The following is a 17,678-nucleotide window of genomic DNA, read 5'->3' on the forward strand; positions in this document are numbered from 1 at the left end:
GTCAACAGATTCCAATACCATTTTGCAGAACAGTTTTAGGCCTAAGGCATCCCAAGTTTCAGGAAATGATCATTTTTACCCCCATGTAATCTCACCTCTTAATTTGTATTTTAGTTCAGATATCATATATAATTTTGTATATATATGCTAAAACAGTATTTAACCTGCAGAGAACCTTTAGAATTGGAGGGGGATGGGATGAGGTCATGGCAGCTGGCAAGTTCTCCCATAGCAACATTTTATGTAACTAATAGCCAAAAAAGATGCACCTCTCTCAAAATTTGGAAGGCTACCTCTATAAAGAATAGTTACCTTTGGGGACTGGGCTTTTCACTTCTAAATCTGAGCATATGCTATTTAAAAAAAGCCTATCATGAAGCTATAGTATGTATTCTTAAAGGATATTGGGATTAGTCATTTGTAAAAAATGAAATCTTAATATTTATATCCTAGAATATGGCTGTCAGTTCTAAAAACTCCTTGGGCTAACCCCACTTTTAAAATGATTTTGTGTTTCTTCCTTTCTCATTGAACCAGTCTTTACAGAACAAGGAGGATTTTCATGAATATATTCTACTACCTGGAAGAAAATGAAAAATCATTTTCTTTTTGCCATATTTACCAATTTGGAGATTACTGAAAATTCCCATACCTTATAGTTAATTTATAATTCTACTATTAAAGAGAATAATAATAAAGCCAAAAATGTGGTTTTTAAAGTCCAAAGACTGCACTGTTAACACTACACCTTACTTTAAAATTTTCCATTATTAGGGTTTTAGGAAAAAGTATTTGATATTATCACAGCTTAACCTCACCAGTAATAAATTTGAGGGCTAAGGTTTATATACACTGACCTAGCAAATATTTTTAGCTACGCCCTGAATTATCCTTCAGCTGTAAAATCACTGAAGTTTTTTTTTATGCACATAAATTAACACAAGTTATGCACATAAAAATACTTCTCAGATCCCAAGTGAACAAAAAGGGCTCCCTCTTCTTGCTCAGTAGTCTTTATATAATATTGTGGAGCAAAACCCTCCCACAAATTCACAATTATTATCAGCTTGCAAACTTTTACTTTGTGTAAAAGTTTGTATAGTCCTAACATTATGCCATCTGGACAAAATATTTACAAAAAATCCAATCATTAATATGAGAACCTTTAAAATTATTACCTTGAAAACCAAAAATCAGTGACATTCCTTATTTAAAAACTGTTCATTATACTTTATAAAAATAACGAAGACTCAAAGGCAAAAGTAAAATTCTGGATTTTACCCGAATGCCTTCCAAAAGTTGCCTATGACTAGAATTTTGTTACAAAGACTTTCCTAATATCAAATCTCTGAGACCAATTCCCTAAACCATTCTATTCTAACATACTAAATTTTTAAGTACTAAGACTTCAGAGGATTCATTACAAAATGACCAACTAATATTTTAATACTATTTATGGACAAGTATAAATGCATCTTAAAAAGCAATCAGAATACTACTCTAGGCCTTTAGGTAGGTCCAACTACTTTTCAACAGTTGGTTTAAAAAGTAGAAAGTTAAAAATCAGCAAATGGAAGATCAAAAGTTTATTTACTACCTGCATACAAAAACATATTGCACATCAAACAATCAAAACCAAAAAGAAAAAAAAAAAAAGAAAAAGAAAAAAGGGAGGAAAAAGAAAAGATACTCTACTGAAGACTAACATGTAGTTTATACAGAATAAACCTTCTGGAAATTGATCTTTTCAGTAGTTCAGGTTATGTCTGAATGGACACGACTAATTCAGCTTAGTGTTTTAACTAAAGCTATGTTTGATTTTTTAAATACTGTACACTTTAATAAATAAACCAAACAAAGCCTCAATGTAGAACAGTCACTGCCAATAACACCCAGTGTCCCTGCAGATGAGTGTTTAACAAATGTATTCCAGTGGTCTGCAGATTTTCCTCTACAATACAGCATTTTAAAAACACATTAAAACAGACCAGTTTCCAGACTAAAACTAATGAAGAAATTACAATTCAGTGCAAAATATCTTAGACTGCATTTCATTCTAGTTTTCCTCAGGTGAAGAAGTGGTTGCATATTATTAAAAATGTAACAAAAGCAGCTAATGCTTTCATAAAGAATATTAGCTTAGGGATCCCACCCCACCCACCTCCCCCCCATCTCTGCCATATTTTGAAAACAAAATAACATTTCCTATAGCCAGCAACTTTTTTTAATGTTACATATACTATTCTCAAGGCACATCTGATGATATATAACACAGTAGGTGTCAAAGTATGTTTAACATATGATTTCTTCAGGATCCCTCCCCTTTCTGAATTCCAAATGGAGGAACTGAAAGTGCGATGGAAAGACTGGCGATCCATATTCTATCTTTGGCAAGCTTGTACAAGCACTATTGTAAAATGTAATGTAAAGAACTGTAAACTAGGAACTTCTTCAGTTTATGAAACACCATTCAGGACTGCTGCATCTTGAGTATTTTCTTCTTTTAAGGTATTAATCTTTTCTTCTCCTGGAGTACGCTGTAGCTTAGAAATTTCATCGCCAGAAGCACTAGTTGGGCCATTTATTGCCTTTTCTGAAGGACCATGCTCTTCAATCACATCTTTTGCCTGCCAAAGGGAGACAACTTTTTCAACTTCTTTATAAATAAAATCTATAACTGAGGAGGAAAATAACTACATAAACATCAATTAGCTAATAAATAATTTTAGTTTCACATACCACAATGATCTGAATTAAAACATTCTTAAAATTAAAAAAAAAAAAAAACCCAATGTATTCCACCTCTCTGGGTCTTTCAACTCTTTATCTCTAGTAGCTAGCAGTATATAAGCCACAGGAAGAATCTGTACCTGTTTATTGAAAACTTGCACCTAATTTCATTTTAACCACTGGAAAACTCACCATACAAAAAGACATAAACAGTTAATACCCTAAGTAAGGCAAACAACCACCTATTTACTCACCTTTTTTGGAAACTCAAATTTACGTATCAAATCCCTTAAAATATTTCAAAGAATTCAAACAAAGGTCTTTATCCACCACTTGAAGAGGGTCTATTCAGCCTATTGCTCCCCAAATTAAGGTTAACAGTCTCTATGCCCAATATCTTTTATAAATACTATTTCTAGTTCTAACTGAAAAATATTTCAGGCTCAAGCATGCATATCTTCAGTTACCTGGGGCCAAAAACAAAATCAAGAGTAGTCTTTAACCAAAATATTTCTGGTCTAGTTGGGTAAACAAGTGATCATACACGTTAAGAAGTAAAAAATAAAACTAAACCATAACAAAACAAAACCAAAAAAGCCAAAACCTACAGGTTAAATTCTCCTTACCATTTCTTTCTTGTTTTTAGCCAAAGTTTCCCTTGGGAGGTTTCTTTGTCTGCTCTGAGACTCAGCTCTAGAAATATAATCTGCAACTGTGACTGTTGAAGATGAGAAAAAAATTACAGGTGTTGAAAAAATATTTCTAAAGTTTATTTATGGATAAAGAGTAATTTTACTTTTAAAATAGACTAATGGGGGGGTTACCCAATTTCAAAATTTTCTTAAGATGGGTACCACCTCCAACCAAAAATGAAGTTTGGAAAATATGCCTGTGGTTTGGTGCTGACTATAGAATATTTCAAGCTGGATATAGAGGACGCCTAGATTAAAGTCCTCTTTCACAAGAATCCAGCTATTTGCTTCTGGTTAGTCTACAGTTGTGGGATAAGTCTGATATAAAAATCCACAACTAAGAATAGGAAATGCCACATTCTAAGCCCAGTGTTTGCATTTATCAGTGGGGGCGGGGGGTGGGGGAGGGAAAGGGTAAATTGGGTGCAGATCATGGTGTAGCATGCATCAATATGAAATTTTCATCAAACATATTACTCAAGTATTATTTAATAGTTCTTTTTTTTTTTTAAGCATAGTAAGATTTCCAAGTGTGTGTTTTATGGTTCCTTTTTTAATATTTCACACTAGAAACTGTTCTGAGTAATATAAAAAAATTCAATCAAACTAAAGATTTGTCCACCATCTTAAAATGTGGACAATGATCATGGTGGAAAATGTCCACTACTAATTCAGTAACTATCCCCTTTTCACATTTTGCCAGTCTTTCAAGGGACTGACCTATTTGCAATGGTGGTAGGGATTGGGGAAAAGAAGGGAAAAGACTAACCAAAACTAATACTCTACCAGCAACCCAATGGCAACAAACTACCTCTGGTCTGCTGGGACTGGCCTCATTTTAAACCTCAGAACTTTCTCTTCAAGGACTTACAACTTAGAATTCACTGATTTGAAGAAATATCAAAATAATCAGTCTCTTCCTTTCAAAGAATTTTTTTCTCAGAAACTGATGAAGAAACATCCCTGATTATGTAAAATATGGTATAAATTATGGGAGCAAGTAAATTATGTAAGAATTAAAACTTTGATAAACTTAATGTAAGTCACTACATACATGGGAGAACTAATCCATCAAGTTCAAATTACATAAGTCATTTTAATATAAGACTGGACTATATTTATATTTCTCCTAGTTATGCATTAAAATGCTAACACCTTTGTAAGATTCATTATTATATGAATCTTTTTAAATCTCAAGAAAACAACTTAATTCAGAACTCATTAACATCTTTAGAAACACCACTAAAAGATGTTTCATGTCTTAGACTGTTTCCCTCTGTAAGAAACTCAATATTCTCACTTTGGAGCTTTATAAATCATCATTTAAATTCACTGTAAATGAATCTATGAATAAATTTAATAGCTTCCAAAACTGGGGAGAGGGATCAAACCCACTTCTTTATTATGTCTCCATATATGGAAGCCCAAGCATCCTAGGAAGTACTGTAGTTTGGAGAGCACCATAATGAATTCACTCTGTTTCCATGGTTCAGCCTTCAGTGACACCAGGAAGAACTCCGCTACCTGGAAACCTTGATGTACAGGCGCACACATTGCTAAATCTGAACTTACGGTAATTCTTAGAACGTTCGCCCACTATGCAGACATAGAACTTTGATACAGTTTATCAATTAATAGGCACTTAGCTGGAAAGGTAAAAACCAGTGCCCATCCTCCACCAAACAGAGGTAAAATTACAAACAACCTCAGTTGATTCAGAGAAAAACCTGTTTATAGCCAGATAATAGTCTGTTTATAGTCCTCATAATGCAAGCCACTTAAAAGTTCAAAACAGATAAGCACTTATATAGGAAAAAAAAATGAAGCAATTTGTGTGGTATAATTTGGACTCCAGAATTTCCTCTAAGGGATCCAAAATTAATCAGTTGTACACCAGTACACTGTTGCACTTTGCTAAGTATAGTAAATACTCACTGCTTAATACTAAAGGCAACAAGAAATTTTAAGCAAATAAGAACAAATTAAATAACTATTTATTTCAGAGAATGCTGACATTAACTTTTAGATAGACACTTCCTTCCTAGAACTGCTGCTAGAGAGAGCCAAAGGAGAAAATGATGTGTTTGTTCCACCTATCCTATCTTCTGGGTGTGTGGGTATGTGCGTGTGTTGAAGGCAGGCTGAGAAAGGCAATGAGTTCTAAAGAGGAAATCAGTACTTCCAAAGAACAGAGTAAAAACAGGAATAAATGCAGTAGAGAACACAAATCATTGTCAAATTATTTAAAACTCCAATTACTCAAGTTCTGAATTAATACCATGAAGAAATCTCTTCCTCTTCTTTATCAAAGCCTTTTATGTTATTCCCTTCATGTCCTTTGACTTAGTAATGAACCACCATCCACCTAGTTACTAAATTATGTTTTAATTTATCCTATCTCAAGCCCATACTAGTAACTTAAATTTCCTTATTTATAAAGTATGGCCAGAAACTGGTATTCACTGCTATGCCAGCTTCAAAAACACAAACTAAATACAATCTCTTCATCCCAAAGATATTTCTAACACTAGAGAGAGAGAAAAGAAGATAAAAAAAGACAGTATTTAATTTCTTTTAAATTTACAACTATTGCTAAAACATGAACTTTTTTTCCCCCTAAGAATGGGAACTATTCCCCTTAATGAGTTTTCTCACGTCTCGACAACCACTAAATTTAAAATACTAAATAAAGATACTAGAATTTATATTCTTTATTTGGGGGAAAACACAAGAATTTGCTTTGGAAAGAATGCAAAATTGATTAGTTTAACAAAAGGGATTTATTTCTGGTGCACACAATTTCTCCACTGTGAATATACATGTGATTCTCTGTACACAAGAAATGGAATTATGTTCAAGATAGTATAGACACAGCAAACATGTTTAAGTTACTAAAAACTGTATCTACTTAAATTAACATTCTAAAACTAAGTAAGTACTATTAATTTGAATAGTTAGTAGGTGTAAGGGAAAAGGCATCACACTACAATAAACAAAAACATAACATGCATTCCTCTTATTAGGAAAAAGACACTTTCAAGTATTTTTCTCATTTATACTTTTTAAACTGTGGGTACTAGAACCCCCACAAAAATGAGGTGCTGAATCCAGATACAGTAGCAGGCACCATGCAAAAGCTGTCCAGTTTTGCCAATCATCCAAAATCACAAGCTACAACATAGTCCCTGGGATGGCAGGTCCCAACTCAAATGTGCAGAATCTGCCAAGTGGACAAAATAATGGTCTTTTCAACAGTATTTTCATGTAAAAAAATTGAGACACAACATTAGTTCAATTAGACAGGTTACATTACGGTGTGAAGGAAGAATGCATTTTCTTAATAGTAGTCTTATTAGTTGAGAAAACAATTTATGCAATGCACATCTTGAATGTATATACACACGTGTACATGTAAGTATAATATATTTAGAAAGCAGACACAGGACATTTTTTTTTCATGCTTATGACCTGGTGTTGTCAACAGGTCCACTCAAGTTACCTGGCTGTCTATCTTCTGCCTGACCCCTGAAACGACGCCTGCGGCTACGATTGCGTCGCTGGGGTTTTTTTTCACTATCATCTGTAATTGCAAAGTTCACCATGAAACTATTCTGACAAAAACAATGCAAAAAAAAAACAAAGAAAAACAAAAAATTTCTTGCCTTCAAAGATTTAAGGGGAAAGAACCTTTTAATTAAACAGGAAAGATAAAACAATACATGCTATTCACAGGAAAAACACTTTTGCAGTTTTAAACATTCCTACTAGATTAACAGATGGAATTATCATCCAGAAATTAAGAGGGTTTTTAACTCTTGATTAAACAAACTCTAAGACTTAATTTATCATTCAGGAATAAAATTTTCCTCTCCAACAGAGTTTAGTTTTTACCAAAGTTAATGACATTTTAGTGCTTTGGAAATCAATGCCTACAAAGTATACACACTTTCATCAGTGTCATTTATAATAACACATAAAGAGGCAAGATGAAAGCCCAATTTTGGCTTAGAAGATTGAGAGTATTAAGTGCCCTGCAGTTTGAATATCTGTATTGTTTTAATGGCATCAAAGGGCACTTTTAATAAACCCTCCCAGTTTCAAACAGTTTGGCTATACAAATCTGAAAACTAGACATTTAAGACAGACACAAAGCCATCTACCTACTTGAACACTAGGAAAAATTCAATTTGTGAATTGCATATTTTTTTAAAGGCATCATATATTAACAATAGTATACAGTAATATAAATCTTTTCCCTAAATGCTTACATACCTAGCCCATTTTCATTAACTGAAGCTGTATCGGATTCAGTCATCCCATCCATCAGAACAGCATCTTCATCAGTCCTTCGTCTACGAGACCGCCTACGACGGTTAGTACTGTGATGAGATTCGCTGGCATCAGTGTCTGCAGTCTGATCTGATTCTGTATTATCAAGTAAGCTGTATGGATTGCTGTCTGGATCTTTGAGCACTAAATGCATGTCAGAGGCAAGAAATATTTGTTTAAGAGAGCTGCAGTTATTAGGAATGTTTTGACCTATATTGAACTATATCAATTAATAATAAACTTCAATTTCCCCCAATAAAAATACATCCTCTGTCTTCAGACAAAATGTTTTCTGTATCACTATTTTACCTGAAAAATAACAAATATGAAAAAACTTTAAATGGTGATGTAAAATTAAAACAGAAAATGAGTGAACACCTTGGCTTTCTATCATTTCTTTGACTTGTCTTAAAAACATATTAGGAACTAGTATACATGTTACTTTTTACATTTACATTCCTAGCTAATTCTGTACAGAGGCTAAAGAAATAAAATGAAAACAAATATTCAGCTAATATATTTCCAAATAATACTCAACACTTGCACTCTATGACATAACAAATTTATTATTACAAACTGAAGCAAGCAAAAGTCTACACAAAAAAAAGGCAAACTAAAAAGTTTGAAATTCTAACTGGTTGTAGAAAAATGTGGGAATGAATGCTGACTAGTACTCCCATCTCCAGAAAGAAGAATATAGGTGGGATATGGTAGGGTAAGAGTGGGAAAGGAAAGATTTGTAAGACATAAATTATAGGGGAAAAAAAATACCCATCTTACCTATGTGCATTATTGCTTCCAGCAATCAAATTATAGAAGAAATTCACCTAATCACGATTTTTCCTAAGTTTCCTTTGGTAACAGCTAGCAAGCTAGCATCTTTGCAAAAGACACTAAGTTTATCCATTAATCATAAACACTAGGTAAAGTACATTTACTCTGAAATTCAGCAAACTGTAATATTAAACCGTGGTAAAAGTGAGCAATGTTCTAAAATATAAAAACGATTTCCCTAGAAGTCTATAAAATGAACTTAGGACTTGAAGGTTATCACTAGAACTAGAGAGTACTTTTTAAAAAGTTCTTTAAAAAATGTGATTTGATTCACTTTTTAAAAAAAATTAAGAGTGGTTTTCCTACAGATGCCATACAATAACTGTTATGGTTATATCCCTAATAAAATCTAATCCCTGACAATCTTTCCCCAACTCATTATGCTAAGCAAGAACATTCTGTCAACTCCTACACCACCACTTAAGTTATAGCATTTAAATTTTCAAAACAACAATGAGTAAAATGTTTCTTATAGTATCTCAAATCTCAGTCTTCTAGACACTCCTCTTTACAGGTGAATTCCTCAAACAATAAAAGATTTTTTAAAAAGGTGATTTCACAGTTTTTCCCTGTTCCCAAGTGGTGGAGTAGCAATAAATGCTTTTCGGTTGTATACAAAGGTATTTAGATCTCTCTATACACTAGAATTATCTGGGTCTCTCTGGGAAACAGAAATATATAACCCAAAAAATTCTAGAGGGGAAAAAAATTCTAATTACCTAAGCGTCCAAAGTCTGAACATCTGACCAATGAAGCAGAGAAATCAGCTCCAACTAAAACTACTCTGATCTGAAAATTTTGGCTAAACTTTCACTGAGAGACACTCTGTAGTGCCTTTCCTTATGTTGTTGTTGCGTGTGTGTGTGCGCGTGCATATATATATATTTTACTGTTTTCCTGAGACAGTTAAGCAAAAAGAGAAACTTCCAAAAACAGAGGGCGGGGGTCCTAGGAAATGAATCAACTTTTATAAAGTTATACTGTTTACAAAGAAAATATTCTGACAGAGTATATAAAAGACTACCAGAACTGATGGAAGATTTGCCACCACGTGGTCCACCACGACCTCGACCCCCTGAAACACTTCTGCCTCTTCCTCCTGGGCGTCTCCTGCTGTCACGCTGGTGCCGACTCTCTCGGTCATCTTCTCCCGCCAGTGACCAATCACTCAGCTCATCTTTACGCTCAGATTCAGTTTCAGATGGGTTAGACAGCTCAGAGTTTGTACCTTGGGAAAGAAGAGAACATAAGCCTACTATATTTCTATTTTTAAAAAGGAGTGAAAGTTTTCAATTTCTTGCAAATCATTGTTTAAATAACACTGATATATGAAAATGAATATGGAAAATATTTTTTAAAAAATTTTGCCCACTTTTAGGTCTTTAACAAATTGCTAGTATTAAAAAAAAAAAAAAACCACTATCCAAGTATTTAAAAGCCAATTTAATGATATTTAGAAAAATGAGTGACAATTGTATTGTGTATTCTATCACTTGATTCTAAGAAGCATTTTTTTCCCCACATTTAACAGCTCTGAAATCAGGATATTTCTTATGATTGATTGTCTCATAAACTGGGAGTGCATTTTTAGTGACTGTACATAAAATTTATCTCTTTTGCACAATAATGTCTTAAGTCAGAACAACACAATGTTTGAAATCACTGAACAAATCTTAGGTTGCTCTGGAAAAAGAAAACTTCAACATGACAATAAGAGATGAAGCCATTACCAGTGAGACAAAAATTCAGCATAACTTTGAAAGTTAACTACAGACTATTTCTAACATCCCAATGACTGAATTTAATACTTTTTAAAAATGTAGACACCACAAAGATTCTATAAAAGCCTACAATATCATACAGTATCACAATTTCTGTGTCAGATTTATATGACCCAATCACTAACATACTCATTTCCACTTCTCTGTTAGCTCTGGGATGGCACTTTTTTATCCTTTCATCATAGAGATATCCTATGCTTTTCAGAAGTTCATTTTACACCACTTGGCTTTTACAAAAGACTTTCACTAGTATTTGTTTTCACAAACCAAAAGAAATCCAAAGAGGATTTTCACTTTTAAGGGAAAAAAAGGGCACGAAGAGAAAATAGCCTTCAGTATTCGCTTTGCAGCAAGCCACTGCAATTAAAAGAGGCAGCAAGCAGAGCAAGCAGTGAGAGCAGCATCCCCCAGCTCCTGCCTCAGGAACGAAACTCAGCATCTCAGCATCAAGCCAACATATCTTTGAACTGTACTGGTGAGCATCTGTGCTTTATTTTATTTCCTGCATCTATTAGCAAGATGTGTCCTAAAGTAATTGCTTCTTCACTTTATGCCATTTCAGCTTACAAAAGGTCTCCCAGGAAAACTACTTCCTGATAATGTGGGAAACTATATGTGCAAATCTATCTCCTTAAAATTAAAAGCCCAGTTCAATGTCTGTAGCTTCAGACCAATTTAACTGAAAACAGATCTCCTCTCATTTCCTTAAAATTAATGTAAAATTAATACAGTATTGCCATGTGTTGTTTTCTTTTTCCAATGTGGATTTACCTCCACATTGGTTTACAGTAAAGGGGAGCTCTCTTATACCTTTAAATGCCCACGGAAGCCTAGCAATGCACATATCAATTTTCTCTTGATAAATTAATTTACTGCATGTTTATGAAGTTCTTATGCTAAACTCGCAAATAAGAACAATTTTAAGATAAACTAAAAATACCCTATATTAACTCCATAGTCATTTAATGATAAAAGCAAAATACAAGAGCTCTTCAAGGACTAAAATGTAAAGCTGAACAAAGCCTACCAACTTCCTTTCTCCTTTAAAGATGACTCTTCTATCAGTCTTTTTTCTCCATATACCATATAGATGTAGCTAGTAATGAATGGATTAATTTAAGAAAAATGTAGCAAGTTTCTAGTACTGACATTTGCATCTTTGTTAACATGAGTCTCATACTAGAAAATGAATCAAAACACTTATTTTTCCAAAGGATAAGAAAGAATTTTGTTAACTGATGTCATGGTTTGGTGGAATAAGGATAATGTATCATTTCATGAGTAGTTTAAAACAAAACAAAGAAGCCTTGGGAATTATAAAAACTTCTGTTGGATTTATTTACAAACCTACATACCCTGACTGAAAACATTACCAAATTTTAAGGTTAGATGAGTATCTCATTTTAAAAGGTTTTAACAAAAGTTCCTATCAAATTATCTTTTAAAAATACAGTGTAGTATTTAACTCAATATCATGAGCAAAAAAATTTTCATAGTTTTAATTTAAATCTAGCATTCAAGATACTTATAGACGGTATCTAAAATCATAAATAGGTTTCAGGACATAAAGACAACTATTAATGTCAAAAACAACAAAAAAGGCTAATGAACTGGTAAGCTCTCCATTTTCTTCATATTAAACATTTCTGAGATGGCAAAAGTAACTCTGCAAATGCAATTAAGGTTAAGGAAACAGGTTTGGGAATTATTCTAGACTATTCAGGTAAGGCCAATTTAATCACATGAATAGAATATTTAAAAAAATAGAGAACCATTCTCAACTATGGAAAACCAGAGAGGTGGCTGAATAAGGACTCTCTATAATCTGTTGTTGTTTAGTCATTAAGCCAAGTCCGGTTCTTTGGTGACCCCATGGACTGTAGCCCACCAGGCTCCTCTGTCCATGGGATTTCCTAGGCAAGAACACTGGAGTGGGTTGCCACTTCCTTCTCCAGGGGATCTTCCTGACCGAGGGACTGAACTCATGTTTCCTGCATTGGCAGGAGAATTCTTCACCACTGAGCCACCAGGAAAGCCCATCCACCTGTAATTACTGGTTTTTTTAAGATGGAGGAAGGAGGACCTAAGCAGAGGAATAAAGGTTGTCTCTAGAAGCTGGAAGTATCAAGGGAACAGATTTTTTCCTAGAGCCTCCAAAAGGGAATACAGACACGCCAACACTTAAGATTTTAGCCCAGTGACATTCACATCAGATTTCTGACCTATAGAACCATAAGACAGTAGTACTGTTAAATGCTTTGAATTTTTAATTTGCTGTATAATCAACAGAAAACTAATAAATCTATTGAAGTCATCACAATCATTCCAATCTCAATTTTGTAAAATATAAATTCATGAATCCAGAAATTAGGGAGGGGGCTACAAGAAATAATGATCCATAAAACCAATCTAATTTGTAATGGCTCCAACAAATAAAAATTGTTTTCAACAGAATTTTAAACCAGATTTCCCTAAAAACTTCTAAAATCACCTTACGAAGATGGTTCACATTCTTTTAAATGAACATGTATGCTGAACTGAACATTAACAGCTAAAGCACCACATTTTATCAAATCCACCATGCCATCCATTGTAAGTCACAATATTTTTTTGTGCCACTTTAGAAAATCCTGCCAATTACAGTTCTAAGACAGCATCCACTGTAAAGCACACTGTAAGTTCAGAGATGTTAAATTCAGAAAATGTTTCTTATATAGATTATATATATATTCATCACCTTAAAAATCTTCTGCCATTAAGCAGACAGGAACATCTATAACCAAATTCAAATAATTTTTATTTCTCTGGAGCCCATTTGAGTTCAACAGCTATTTCAGAAAATACAATGTTACTAGTTCAAAGACTCAGAGGTAAGAGTGCCATCTACTGAACAATTTGCATATCGTTCTTCAATCCAAATGTTATTCCTCTACCTTCTTATTTAAATTTATTATCTACTATCAACAAAAGCATTTTGCCAAAGAGGGACCTCTCATCAATAAGCTGACTTCCCAGAGGCTTATAAAATTCTTGGATGAATTCATCAACCAAAAAGACAAATCTGATTATTTGCACTAAGTAATTTATACCTCTAAAATCATTCAGTATGTACTTAATCTCTATCTAATTACTGTCTTTTGTATTAAATGTGTTTTCAGGACTGCAATTCTCAATCCTTCACATACCAAACACATTAACTGGAATTTTTCTTTTCAGGTTTCAATATACGGTTAACTTTAAAATAATGAGAAAGCAGGAAGGGAAAATTACCATTCAACTCTACAACAAATCAAATATAGTACCAAACTGACTCTGACATTGTGAGATGATCCTTCAAACATGAAATATGGATGTGGAATCTGTACACTATAAGCATTCATGTATTCGGTTTTCCCTAAATGCCTTCTATTCTGGAAAAGGCTTATGAAATATTTTCCCAAAGCAGTTTGGATGAACATAGGGGAGTAGAGAAGAGAGAAGAGGAGAGGGAAGAGAACAGAAAAATCAGGTCACTGTTAAGATCCAAGTCCAAATGTGGAAAAATGGAACAACTCCAAAGCTGAAGAAGAAGTAAGAAATTTAGGATTAGAAAATTGTTGACCATCACCATCCACTGGCCCCTTCCTACATGGGTTAAGTCTGATCTTCAAAATGAAATGTATTTTAGAAAAATGTTCATTTATGTTAATTAAGTTCTAACTTTTAAAGCCATATTACTGAAATCCTGTATTTCACAAAATAATTGCAGATGTGAGATATTAATATTCAAAACTACCAAGTGAACCAATATAGTGTATTTTAAAAACTAGTACAGACTTGCTATATATAAACACAGCACAGTGACTAGCGTAGTTTTTACTTTTACTTTTCCTAAAGGATAAGCAAAAGGTAAATCCTAGTAGTATCACGATCACCACTAGGTTTTTATTGGAAAATGTATATAACTGTACAAGGTAACTATCTGAGAAAACCAGTTGTATATATATTTAAATATTTAGAATAAACATGATCATGAGCTATAAATTTAACAAAAACATGTTTCATTTCATTACATAGCTACTTGAACACTACAAATCTTGTACAGTCATTAATATAAAATACAGTCACTACTATTAAAACGTGTACCTCAGAACTATCTCCTACCCTCAAAACCAAGATAAAGTGATGAACTGAACAATAATAACCAAAATGTACTGGAGCACCTAAACTACAACTACTACCAAAAAGAAAAATTTTTTTTACCATAACCGGAGGTGTAATTAGGGCCCCGACGACCTCTGCCTCTTCCACTATAAGACCTAGAACCTTGTACAGAAGAGACGGTACTTTCATCAGTGGCATATCCTTTCTCTTTTTCAGGCCCTCTGGTGGAAGAAGGTCTGAAACCCATACCAATCTGTCGAAGCTGTTCATCAATCTGTAGTCGTTCCATTCTTAGCTGTTCTACTTCCTATAATGAAAATGAAAAAGGATAAATCTTACATGTCTTTTTTTTTTCTTAAAGCCTAGAGTTGAGCTATAGTCTGGTCCTACCAGTGAAAGCACCTGTGATCTTGGGCAGTTATTTGGCAATGTAGACTGTATTCCTAGTAAACATAATTTACAAGGTCAATTCACCAAGCATTTACTAAATGCCTTAGCATCATGTGCCAACCATGCTAAGTACTACAGGTATACAATATAAAAAAGACAAGGACACTTCTCCTTCAGGGGAATGTTTACAGATGAGCATTAAAAAAACCCAGGGGAAGGTTAACAGACAACTGTTGCAATAACCTACTTTAATAGCCAATTATCAGACCTAGTCTTTAAGGAGTATCAAACTCTGCTAAATGAGGTAAAGTATCACCAATGACAGGTATTACTAATTAACTACTTTCCTATCAAAATAGTGACAACTGAGTTGTGGTCTAGCTGAACTGGTAGACTTGGTCATTCAGAGATTGAGGTCATTACAGAATGTGAAAGTAAGGTGTCTATAGAGACAGCTCTTGGCTAAAAAGCAGTAGAGTACTGGAAAGACAAGTTTTTCAAAGAAAGGAAGGACTTAAGGGTGCTTTGAAAATATTAACATAACCAATGATCTGAGTGACTAAAAGGAAAACATAACTAGAGACAGCAGTTCAAGTACCATAAAACAAACAAAACAAAAACCACAGCAGGAATAAGAAGAATAAAAAATTACAATTGCAACTTAATTTATAGGGCATTTCTTTTCCAAAACCTTTTCTCTTTATTAACCCAGACAGACTAAACAACAATGGTTGCTGCTGCTGCTGCTAAGTCCCTTCAGTCATGTCCGACTCTGTGCGACCCCATAGACGGCAGCCCACCAGGCTCCCCGTCCCTGGGAGTCTCCAGGCAAGAACACTGTAGTGGGCTGCCATTTCCTTCTCCAATGCATGACAGTGAAAAGTGAAAGTAAAGTTGCTCAGTCATGTCTGACTCTTAGCGACCCCATGGACTGCAGCCTACCAGGCCCCTCAATTCATGGGATTTTCCAGGCAAGAGTACTGGACAACAATGCTTAAGAGTTATCAAATGATATATAAGGAGGTAGTTCATGTGATTCACAGTACCAGTAACCATCAGGTGCCAACTCTGCTAAGTGCTACAGGTATACAATGTAAAAAAGACATGGACTCATCTCCTTCAAGGGAACGTTTACAGATGAGCATTAGTAACCAATAGAGTCCACATCATTCCCGGTTCTATCTCCTATTTGCAACAAATTTAAGAGTGGGCATGTCTTAAACAGAAGGAAAGAAATATAAACGTTCAGAGGGAAAGAGAAAAATGTACATGAGGCCAATTATTTTACTATGGCCAATTATTTTACTATTAAAAGGATCTTTTAATATTTTCACACAGAAAGGAAAAAAAAGGGAAATATGAAGCTGAATTAACAAAAATTAAGATTTAAAAGTTTACTACAAATACTAATATAAAATTAAAGTTTAATGTGTGGAGGAACATGATATAAATATGAATACTATACAAACCTTTAGATAAGCAATATGATACTCTAAAAGCACTTGCACATTTCCAATGCTTTCTTTAGTGCCAACAAATACAAATGGAACCATTCCCTGTAAGAAAACACAACATCCCAGTATTTAGTATTTATGTCCTCTAATTCAAGCACAGCTTTTAAGTAAATTAACCAACTTTCAGAGAAATTTTCCATCAAACTGGAATGAATGTACAGATTAGTGCTTGCCTTAAAAACATAATAAAACACAATGGGCAGGTTATCCCTGTAATATAGCTCATATAGCAAAACTTTCAACATCTGTAGGTTGGAAGTACTTCATGACCATTAACAGAAGTATCATGTACAAACTTTCAATATTTACAGTGTAAAATAAAGAAATTACTGATATGGGCAAATAGTCACCTTAAGTTATTAAACCAAATGAAAGGATTAACCCTGACCTGTTTTACTTAGTTGAATTTCAAAAGACGGTTTTAAAAAGTGAGAAGGGAAGTAAGATACCTAAATGATATTTGGTTTCTTTTCTTTAAAGAAATAAATTTTCAGCTTCCTATTGGCTAAAGAAAATGAACAGTCTAAGGAAACTCACCCAATCATTTTCAATGTCCTTCACTTTCTTGATTTTATAGAATCATTCCTAACAGTTATTTAAATAACCTGGCTTAAGAATTTTGGGTTCTAAAGACAGAATTAAGTGTGGCTTAACTTTTTATTCTATATAGGAAACCACTATGTGACTTATTTTCAAAATAATTTTTAAAAATTTTAATTAGTGAATTTTAGTATGGGAAATTAAAAAGAAGAAAGGCACCAGGGCAGGTGCTAAAGCTATAGTACAGACTACAGCTATTATGGAGCTTAAAGTTGCAGTGACTCTAAAAGAAGTAATTCCAACTAGGAAGGTATGAACAAGGGACTCTAACTTAAGCTTAGGAAGTGAGACTGCCTTGAGCTATCCTCAAGAATTCACATGCAGAAAACAGAGGATGCAAAGTGAACGAAAGATAGGAGGAGAAAAAAAGGAGGTAGAAAGTTTTAATCTATAATGTAACTCTGGGACTATATTATTTATGGTTGTTTTAAAGAAATATCCCAATTCTACAGATGGGAAAAAAAGGTGCTCAAAGTCATAAAATCAGCAATTAACCCAACCAATTTCGTATCCAGTTACCTAATTCCAAATAATACCCACTTGTTAACTGCCATAATCTATGTTAAAGAAAAAGGTAAAGAGAATCACAATCTCAGAAAAGGTACTAAACATTCCTGTAATAATCTTATCGTAAAGTATTTGTGGAGGTGATGGAATTCCAGCTG

General features: G+C 33.8%; 1 protein-coding gene across 6 annotated transcripts in view; it reads right to left on the bottom strand.

The window, feature by feature from the left end:
• Positions 1 to 1,571: 1,571 nt before the first annotated feature.
• The window catches only part of FXR1 (FMR1 autosomal homolog 1), a 69,802-nt gene continuing 53,695 nt past the window's right edge, over positions 1,572 to 17,678 (bottom strand). Inside the window, exons 11-18 of one of the 6 annotated variants that reach the window (XM_012098356.4) lie at positions 16,369 to 16,455; positions 14,759 to 14,816; positions 14,609 to 14,671; positions 9,610 to 9,813; positions 7,695 to 7,895; positions 6,922 to 7,002; positions 3,357 to 3,448; positions 1,572 to 2,627 (exon numbers count right to left, since the gene is read on the bottom strand). In XM_012098356.4, coding sequence (XP_011953746.1) covers positions 2,457 to 2,627; positions 3,357 to 3,448; positions 6,922 to 7,002; positions 7,695 to 7,895; positions 9,610 to 9,813; positions 14,609 to 14,671; positions 14,759 to 14,816; positions 16,369 to 16,455 — 957 coding nt within the window. In that variant the 3' untranslated portion in view covers positions 1,572 to 2,456. Of the gene's footprint in view, positions 2,628 to 3,356; positions 3,449 to 6,921; positions 7,003 to 7,694; positions 7,896 to 9,609; positions 9,814 to 14,608; positions 14,817 to 16,368; positions 16,456 to 17,678 lie in introns of all 6 variants that reach the window. The other 5 variants (XM_004003112.5, XM_012098342.4, XM_004003113.5 and 2 more) reach the window with 5 other exon arrangements.

This window comes from Ovis aries, chromosome 1 (assembly GCF_016772045.2).
Source record: "Ovis aries strain OAR_USU_Benz2616 breed Rambouillet chromosome 1, ARS-UI_Ramb_v3.0, whole genome shotgun sequence".
Taxonomy (NCBI): domain Eukaryota; kingdom Metazoa; phylum Chordata; class Mammalia; order Artiodactyla; family Bovidae; genus Ovis; species Ovis aries.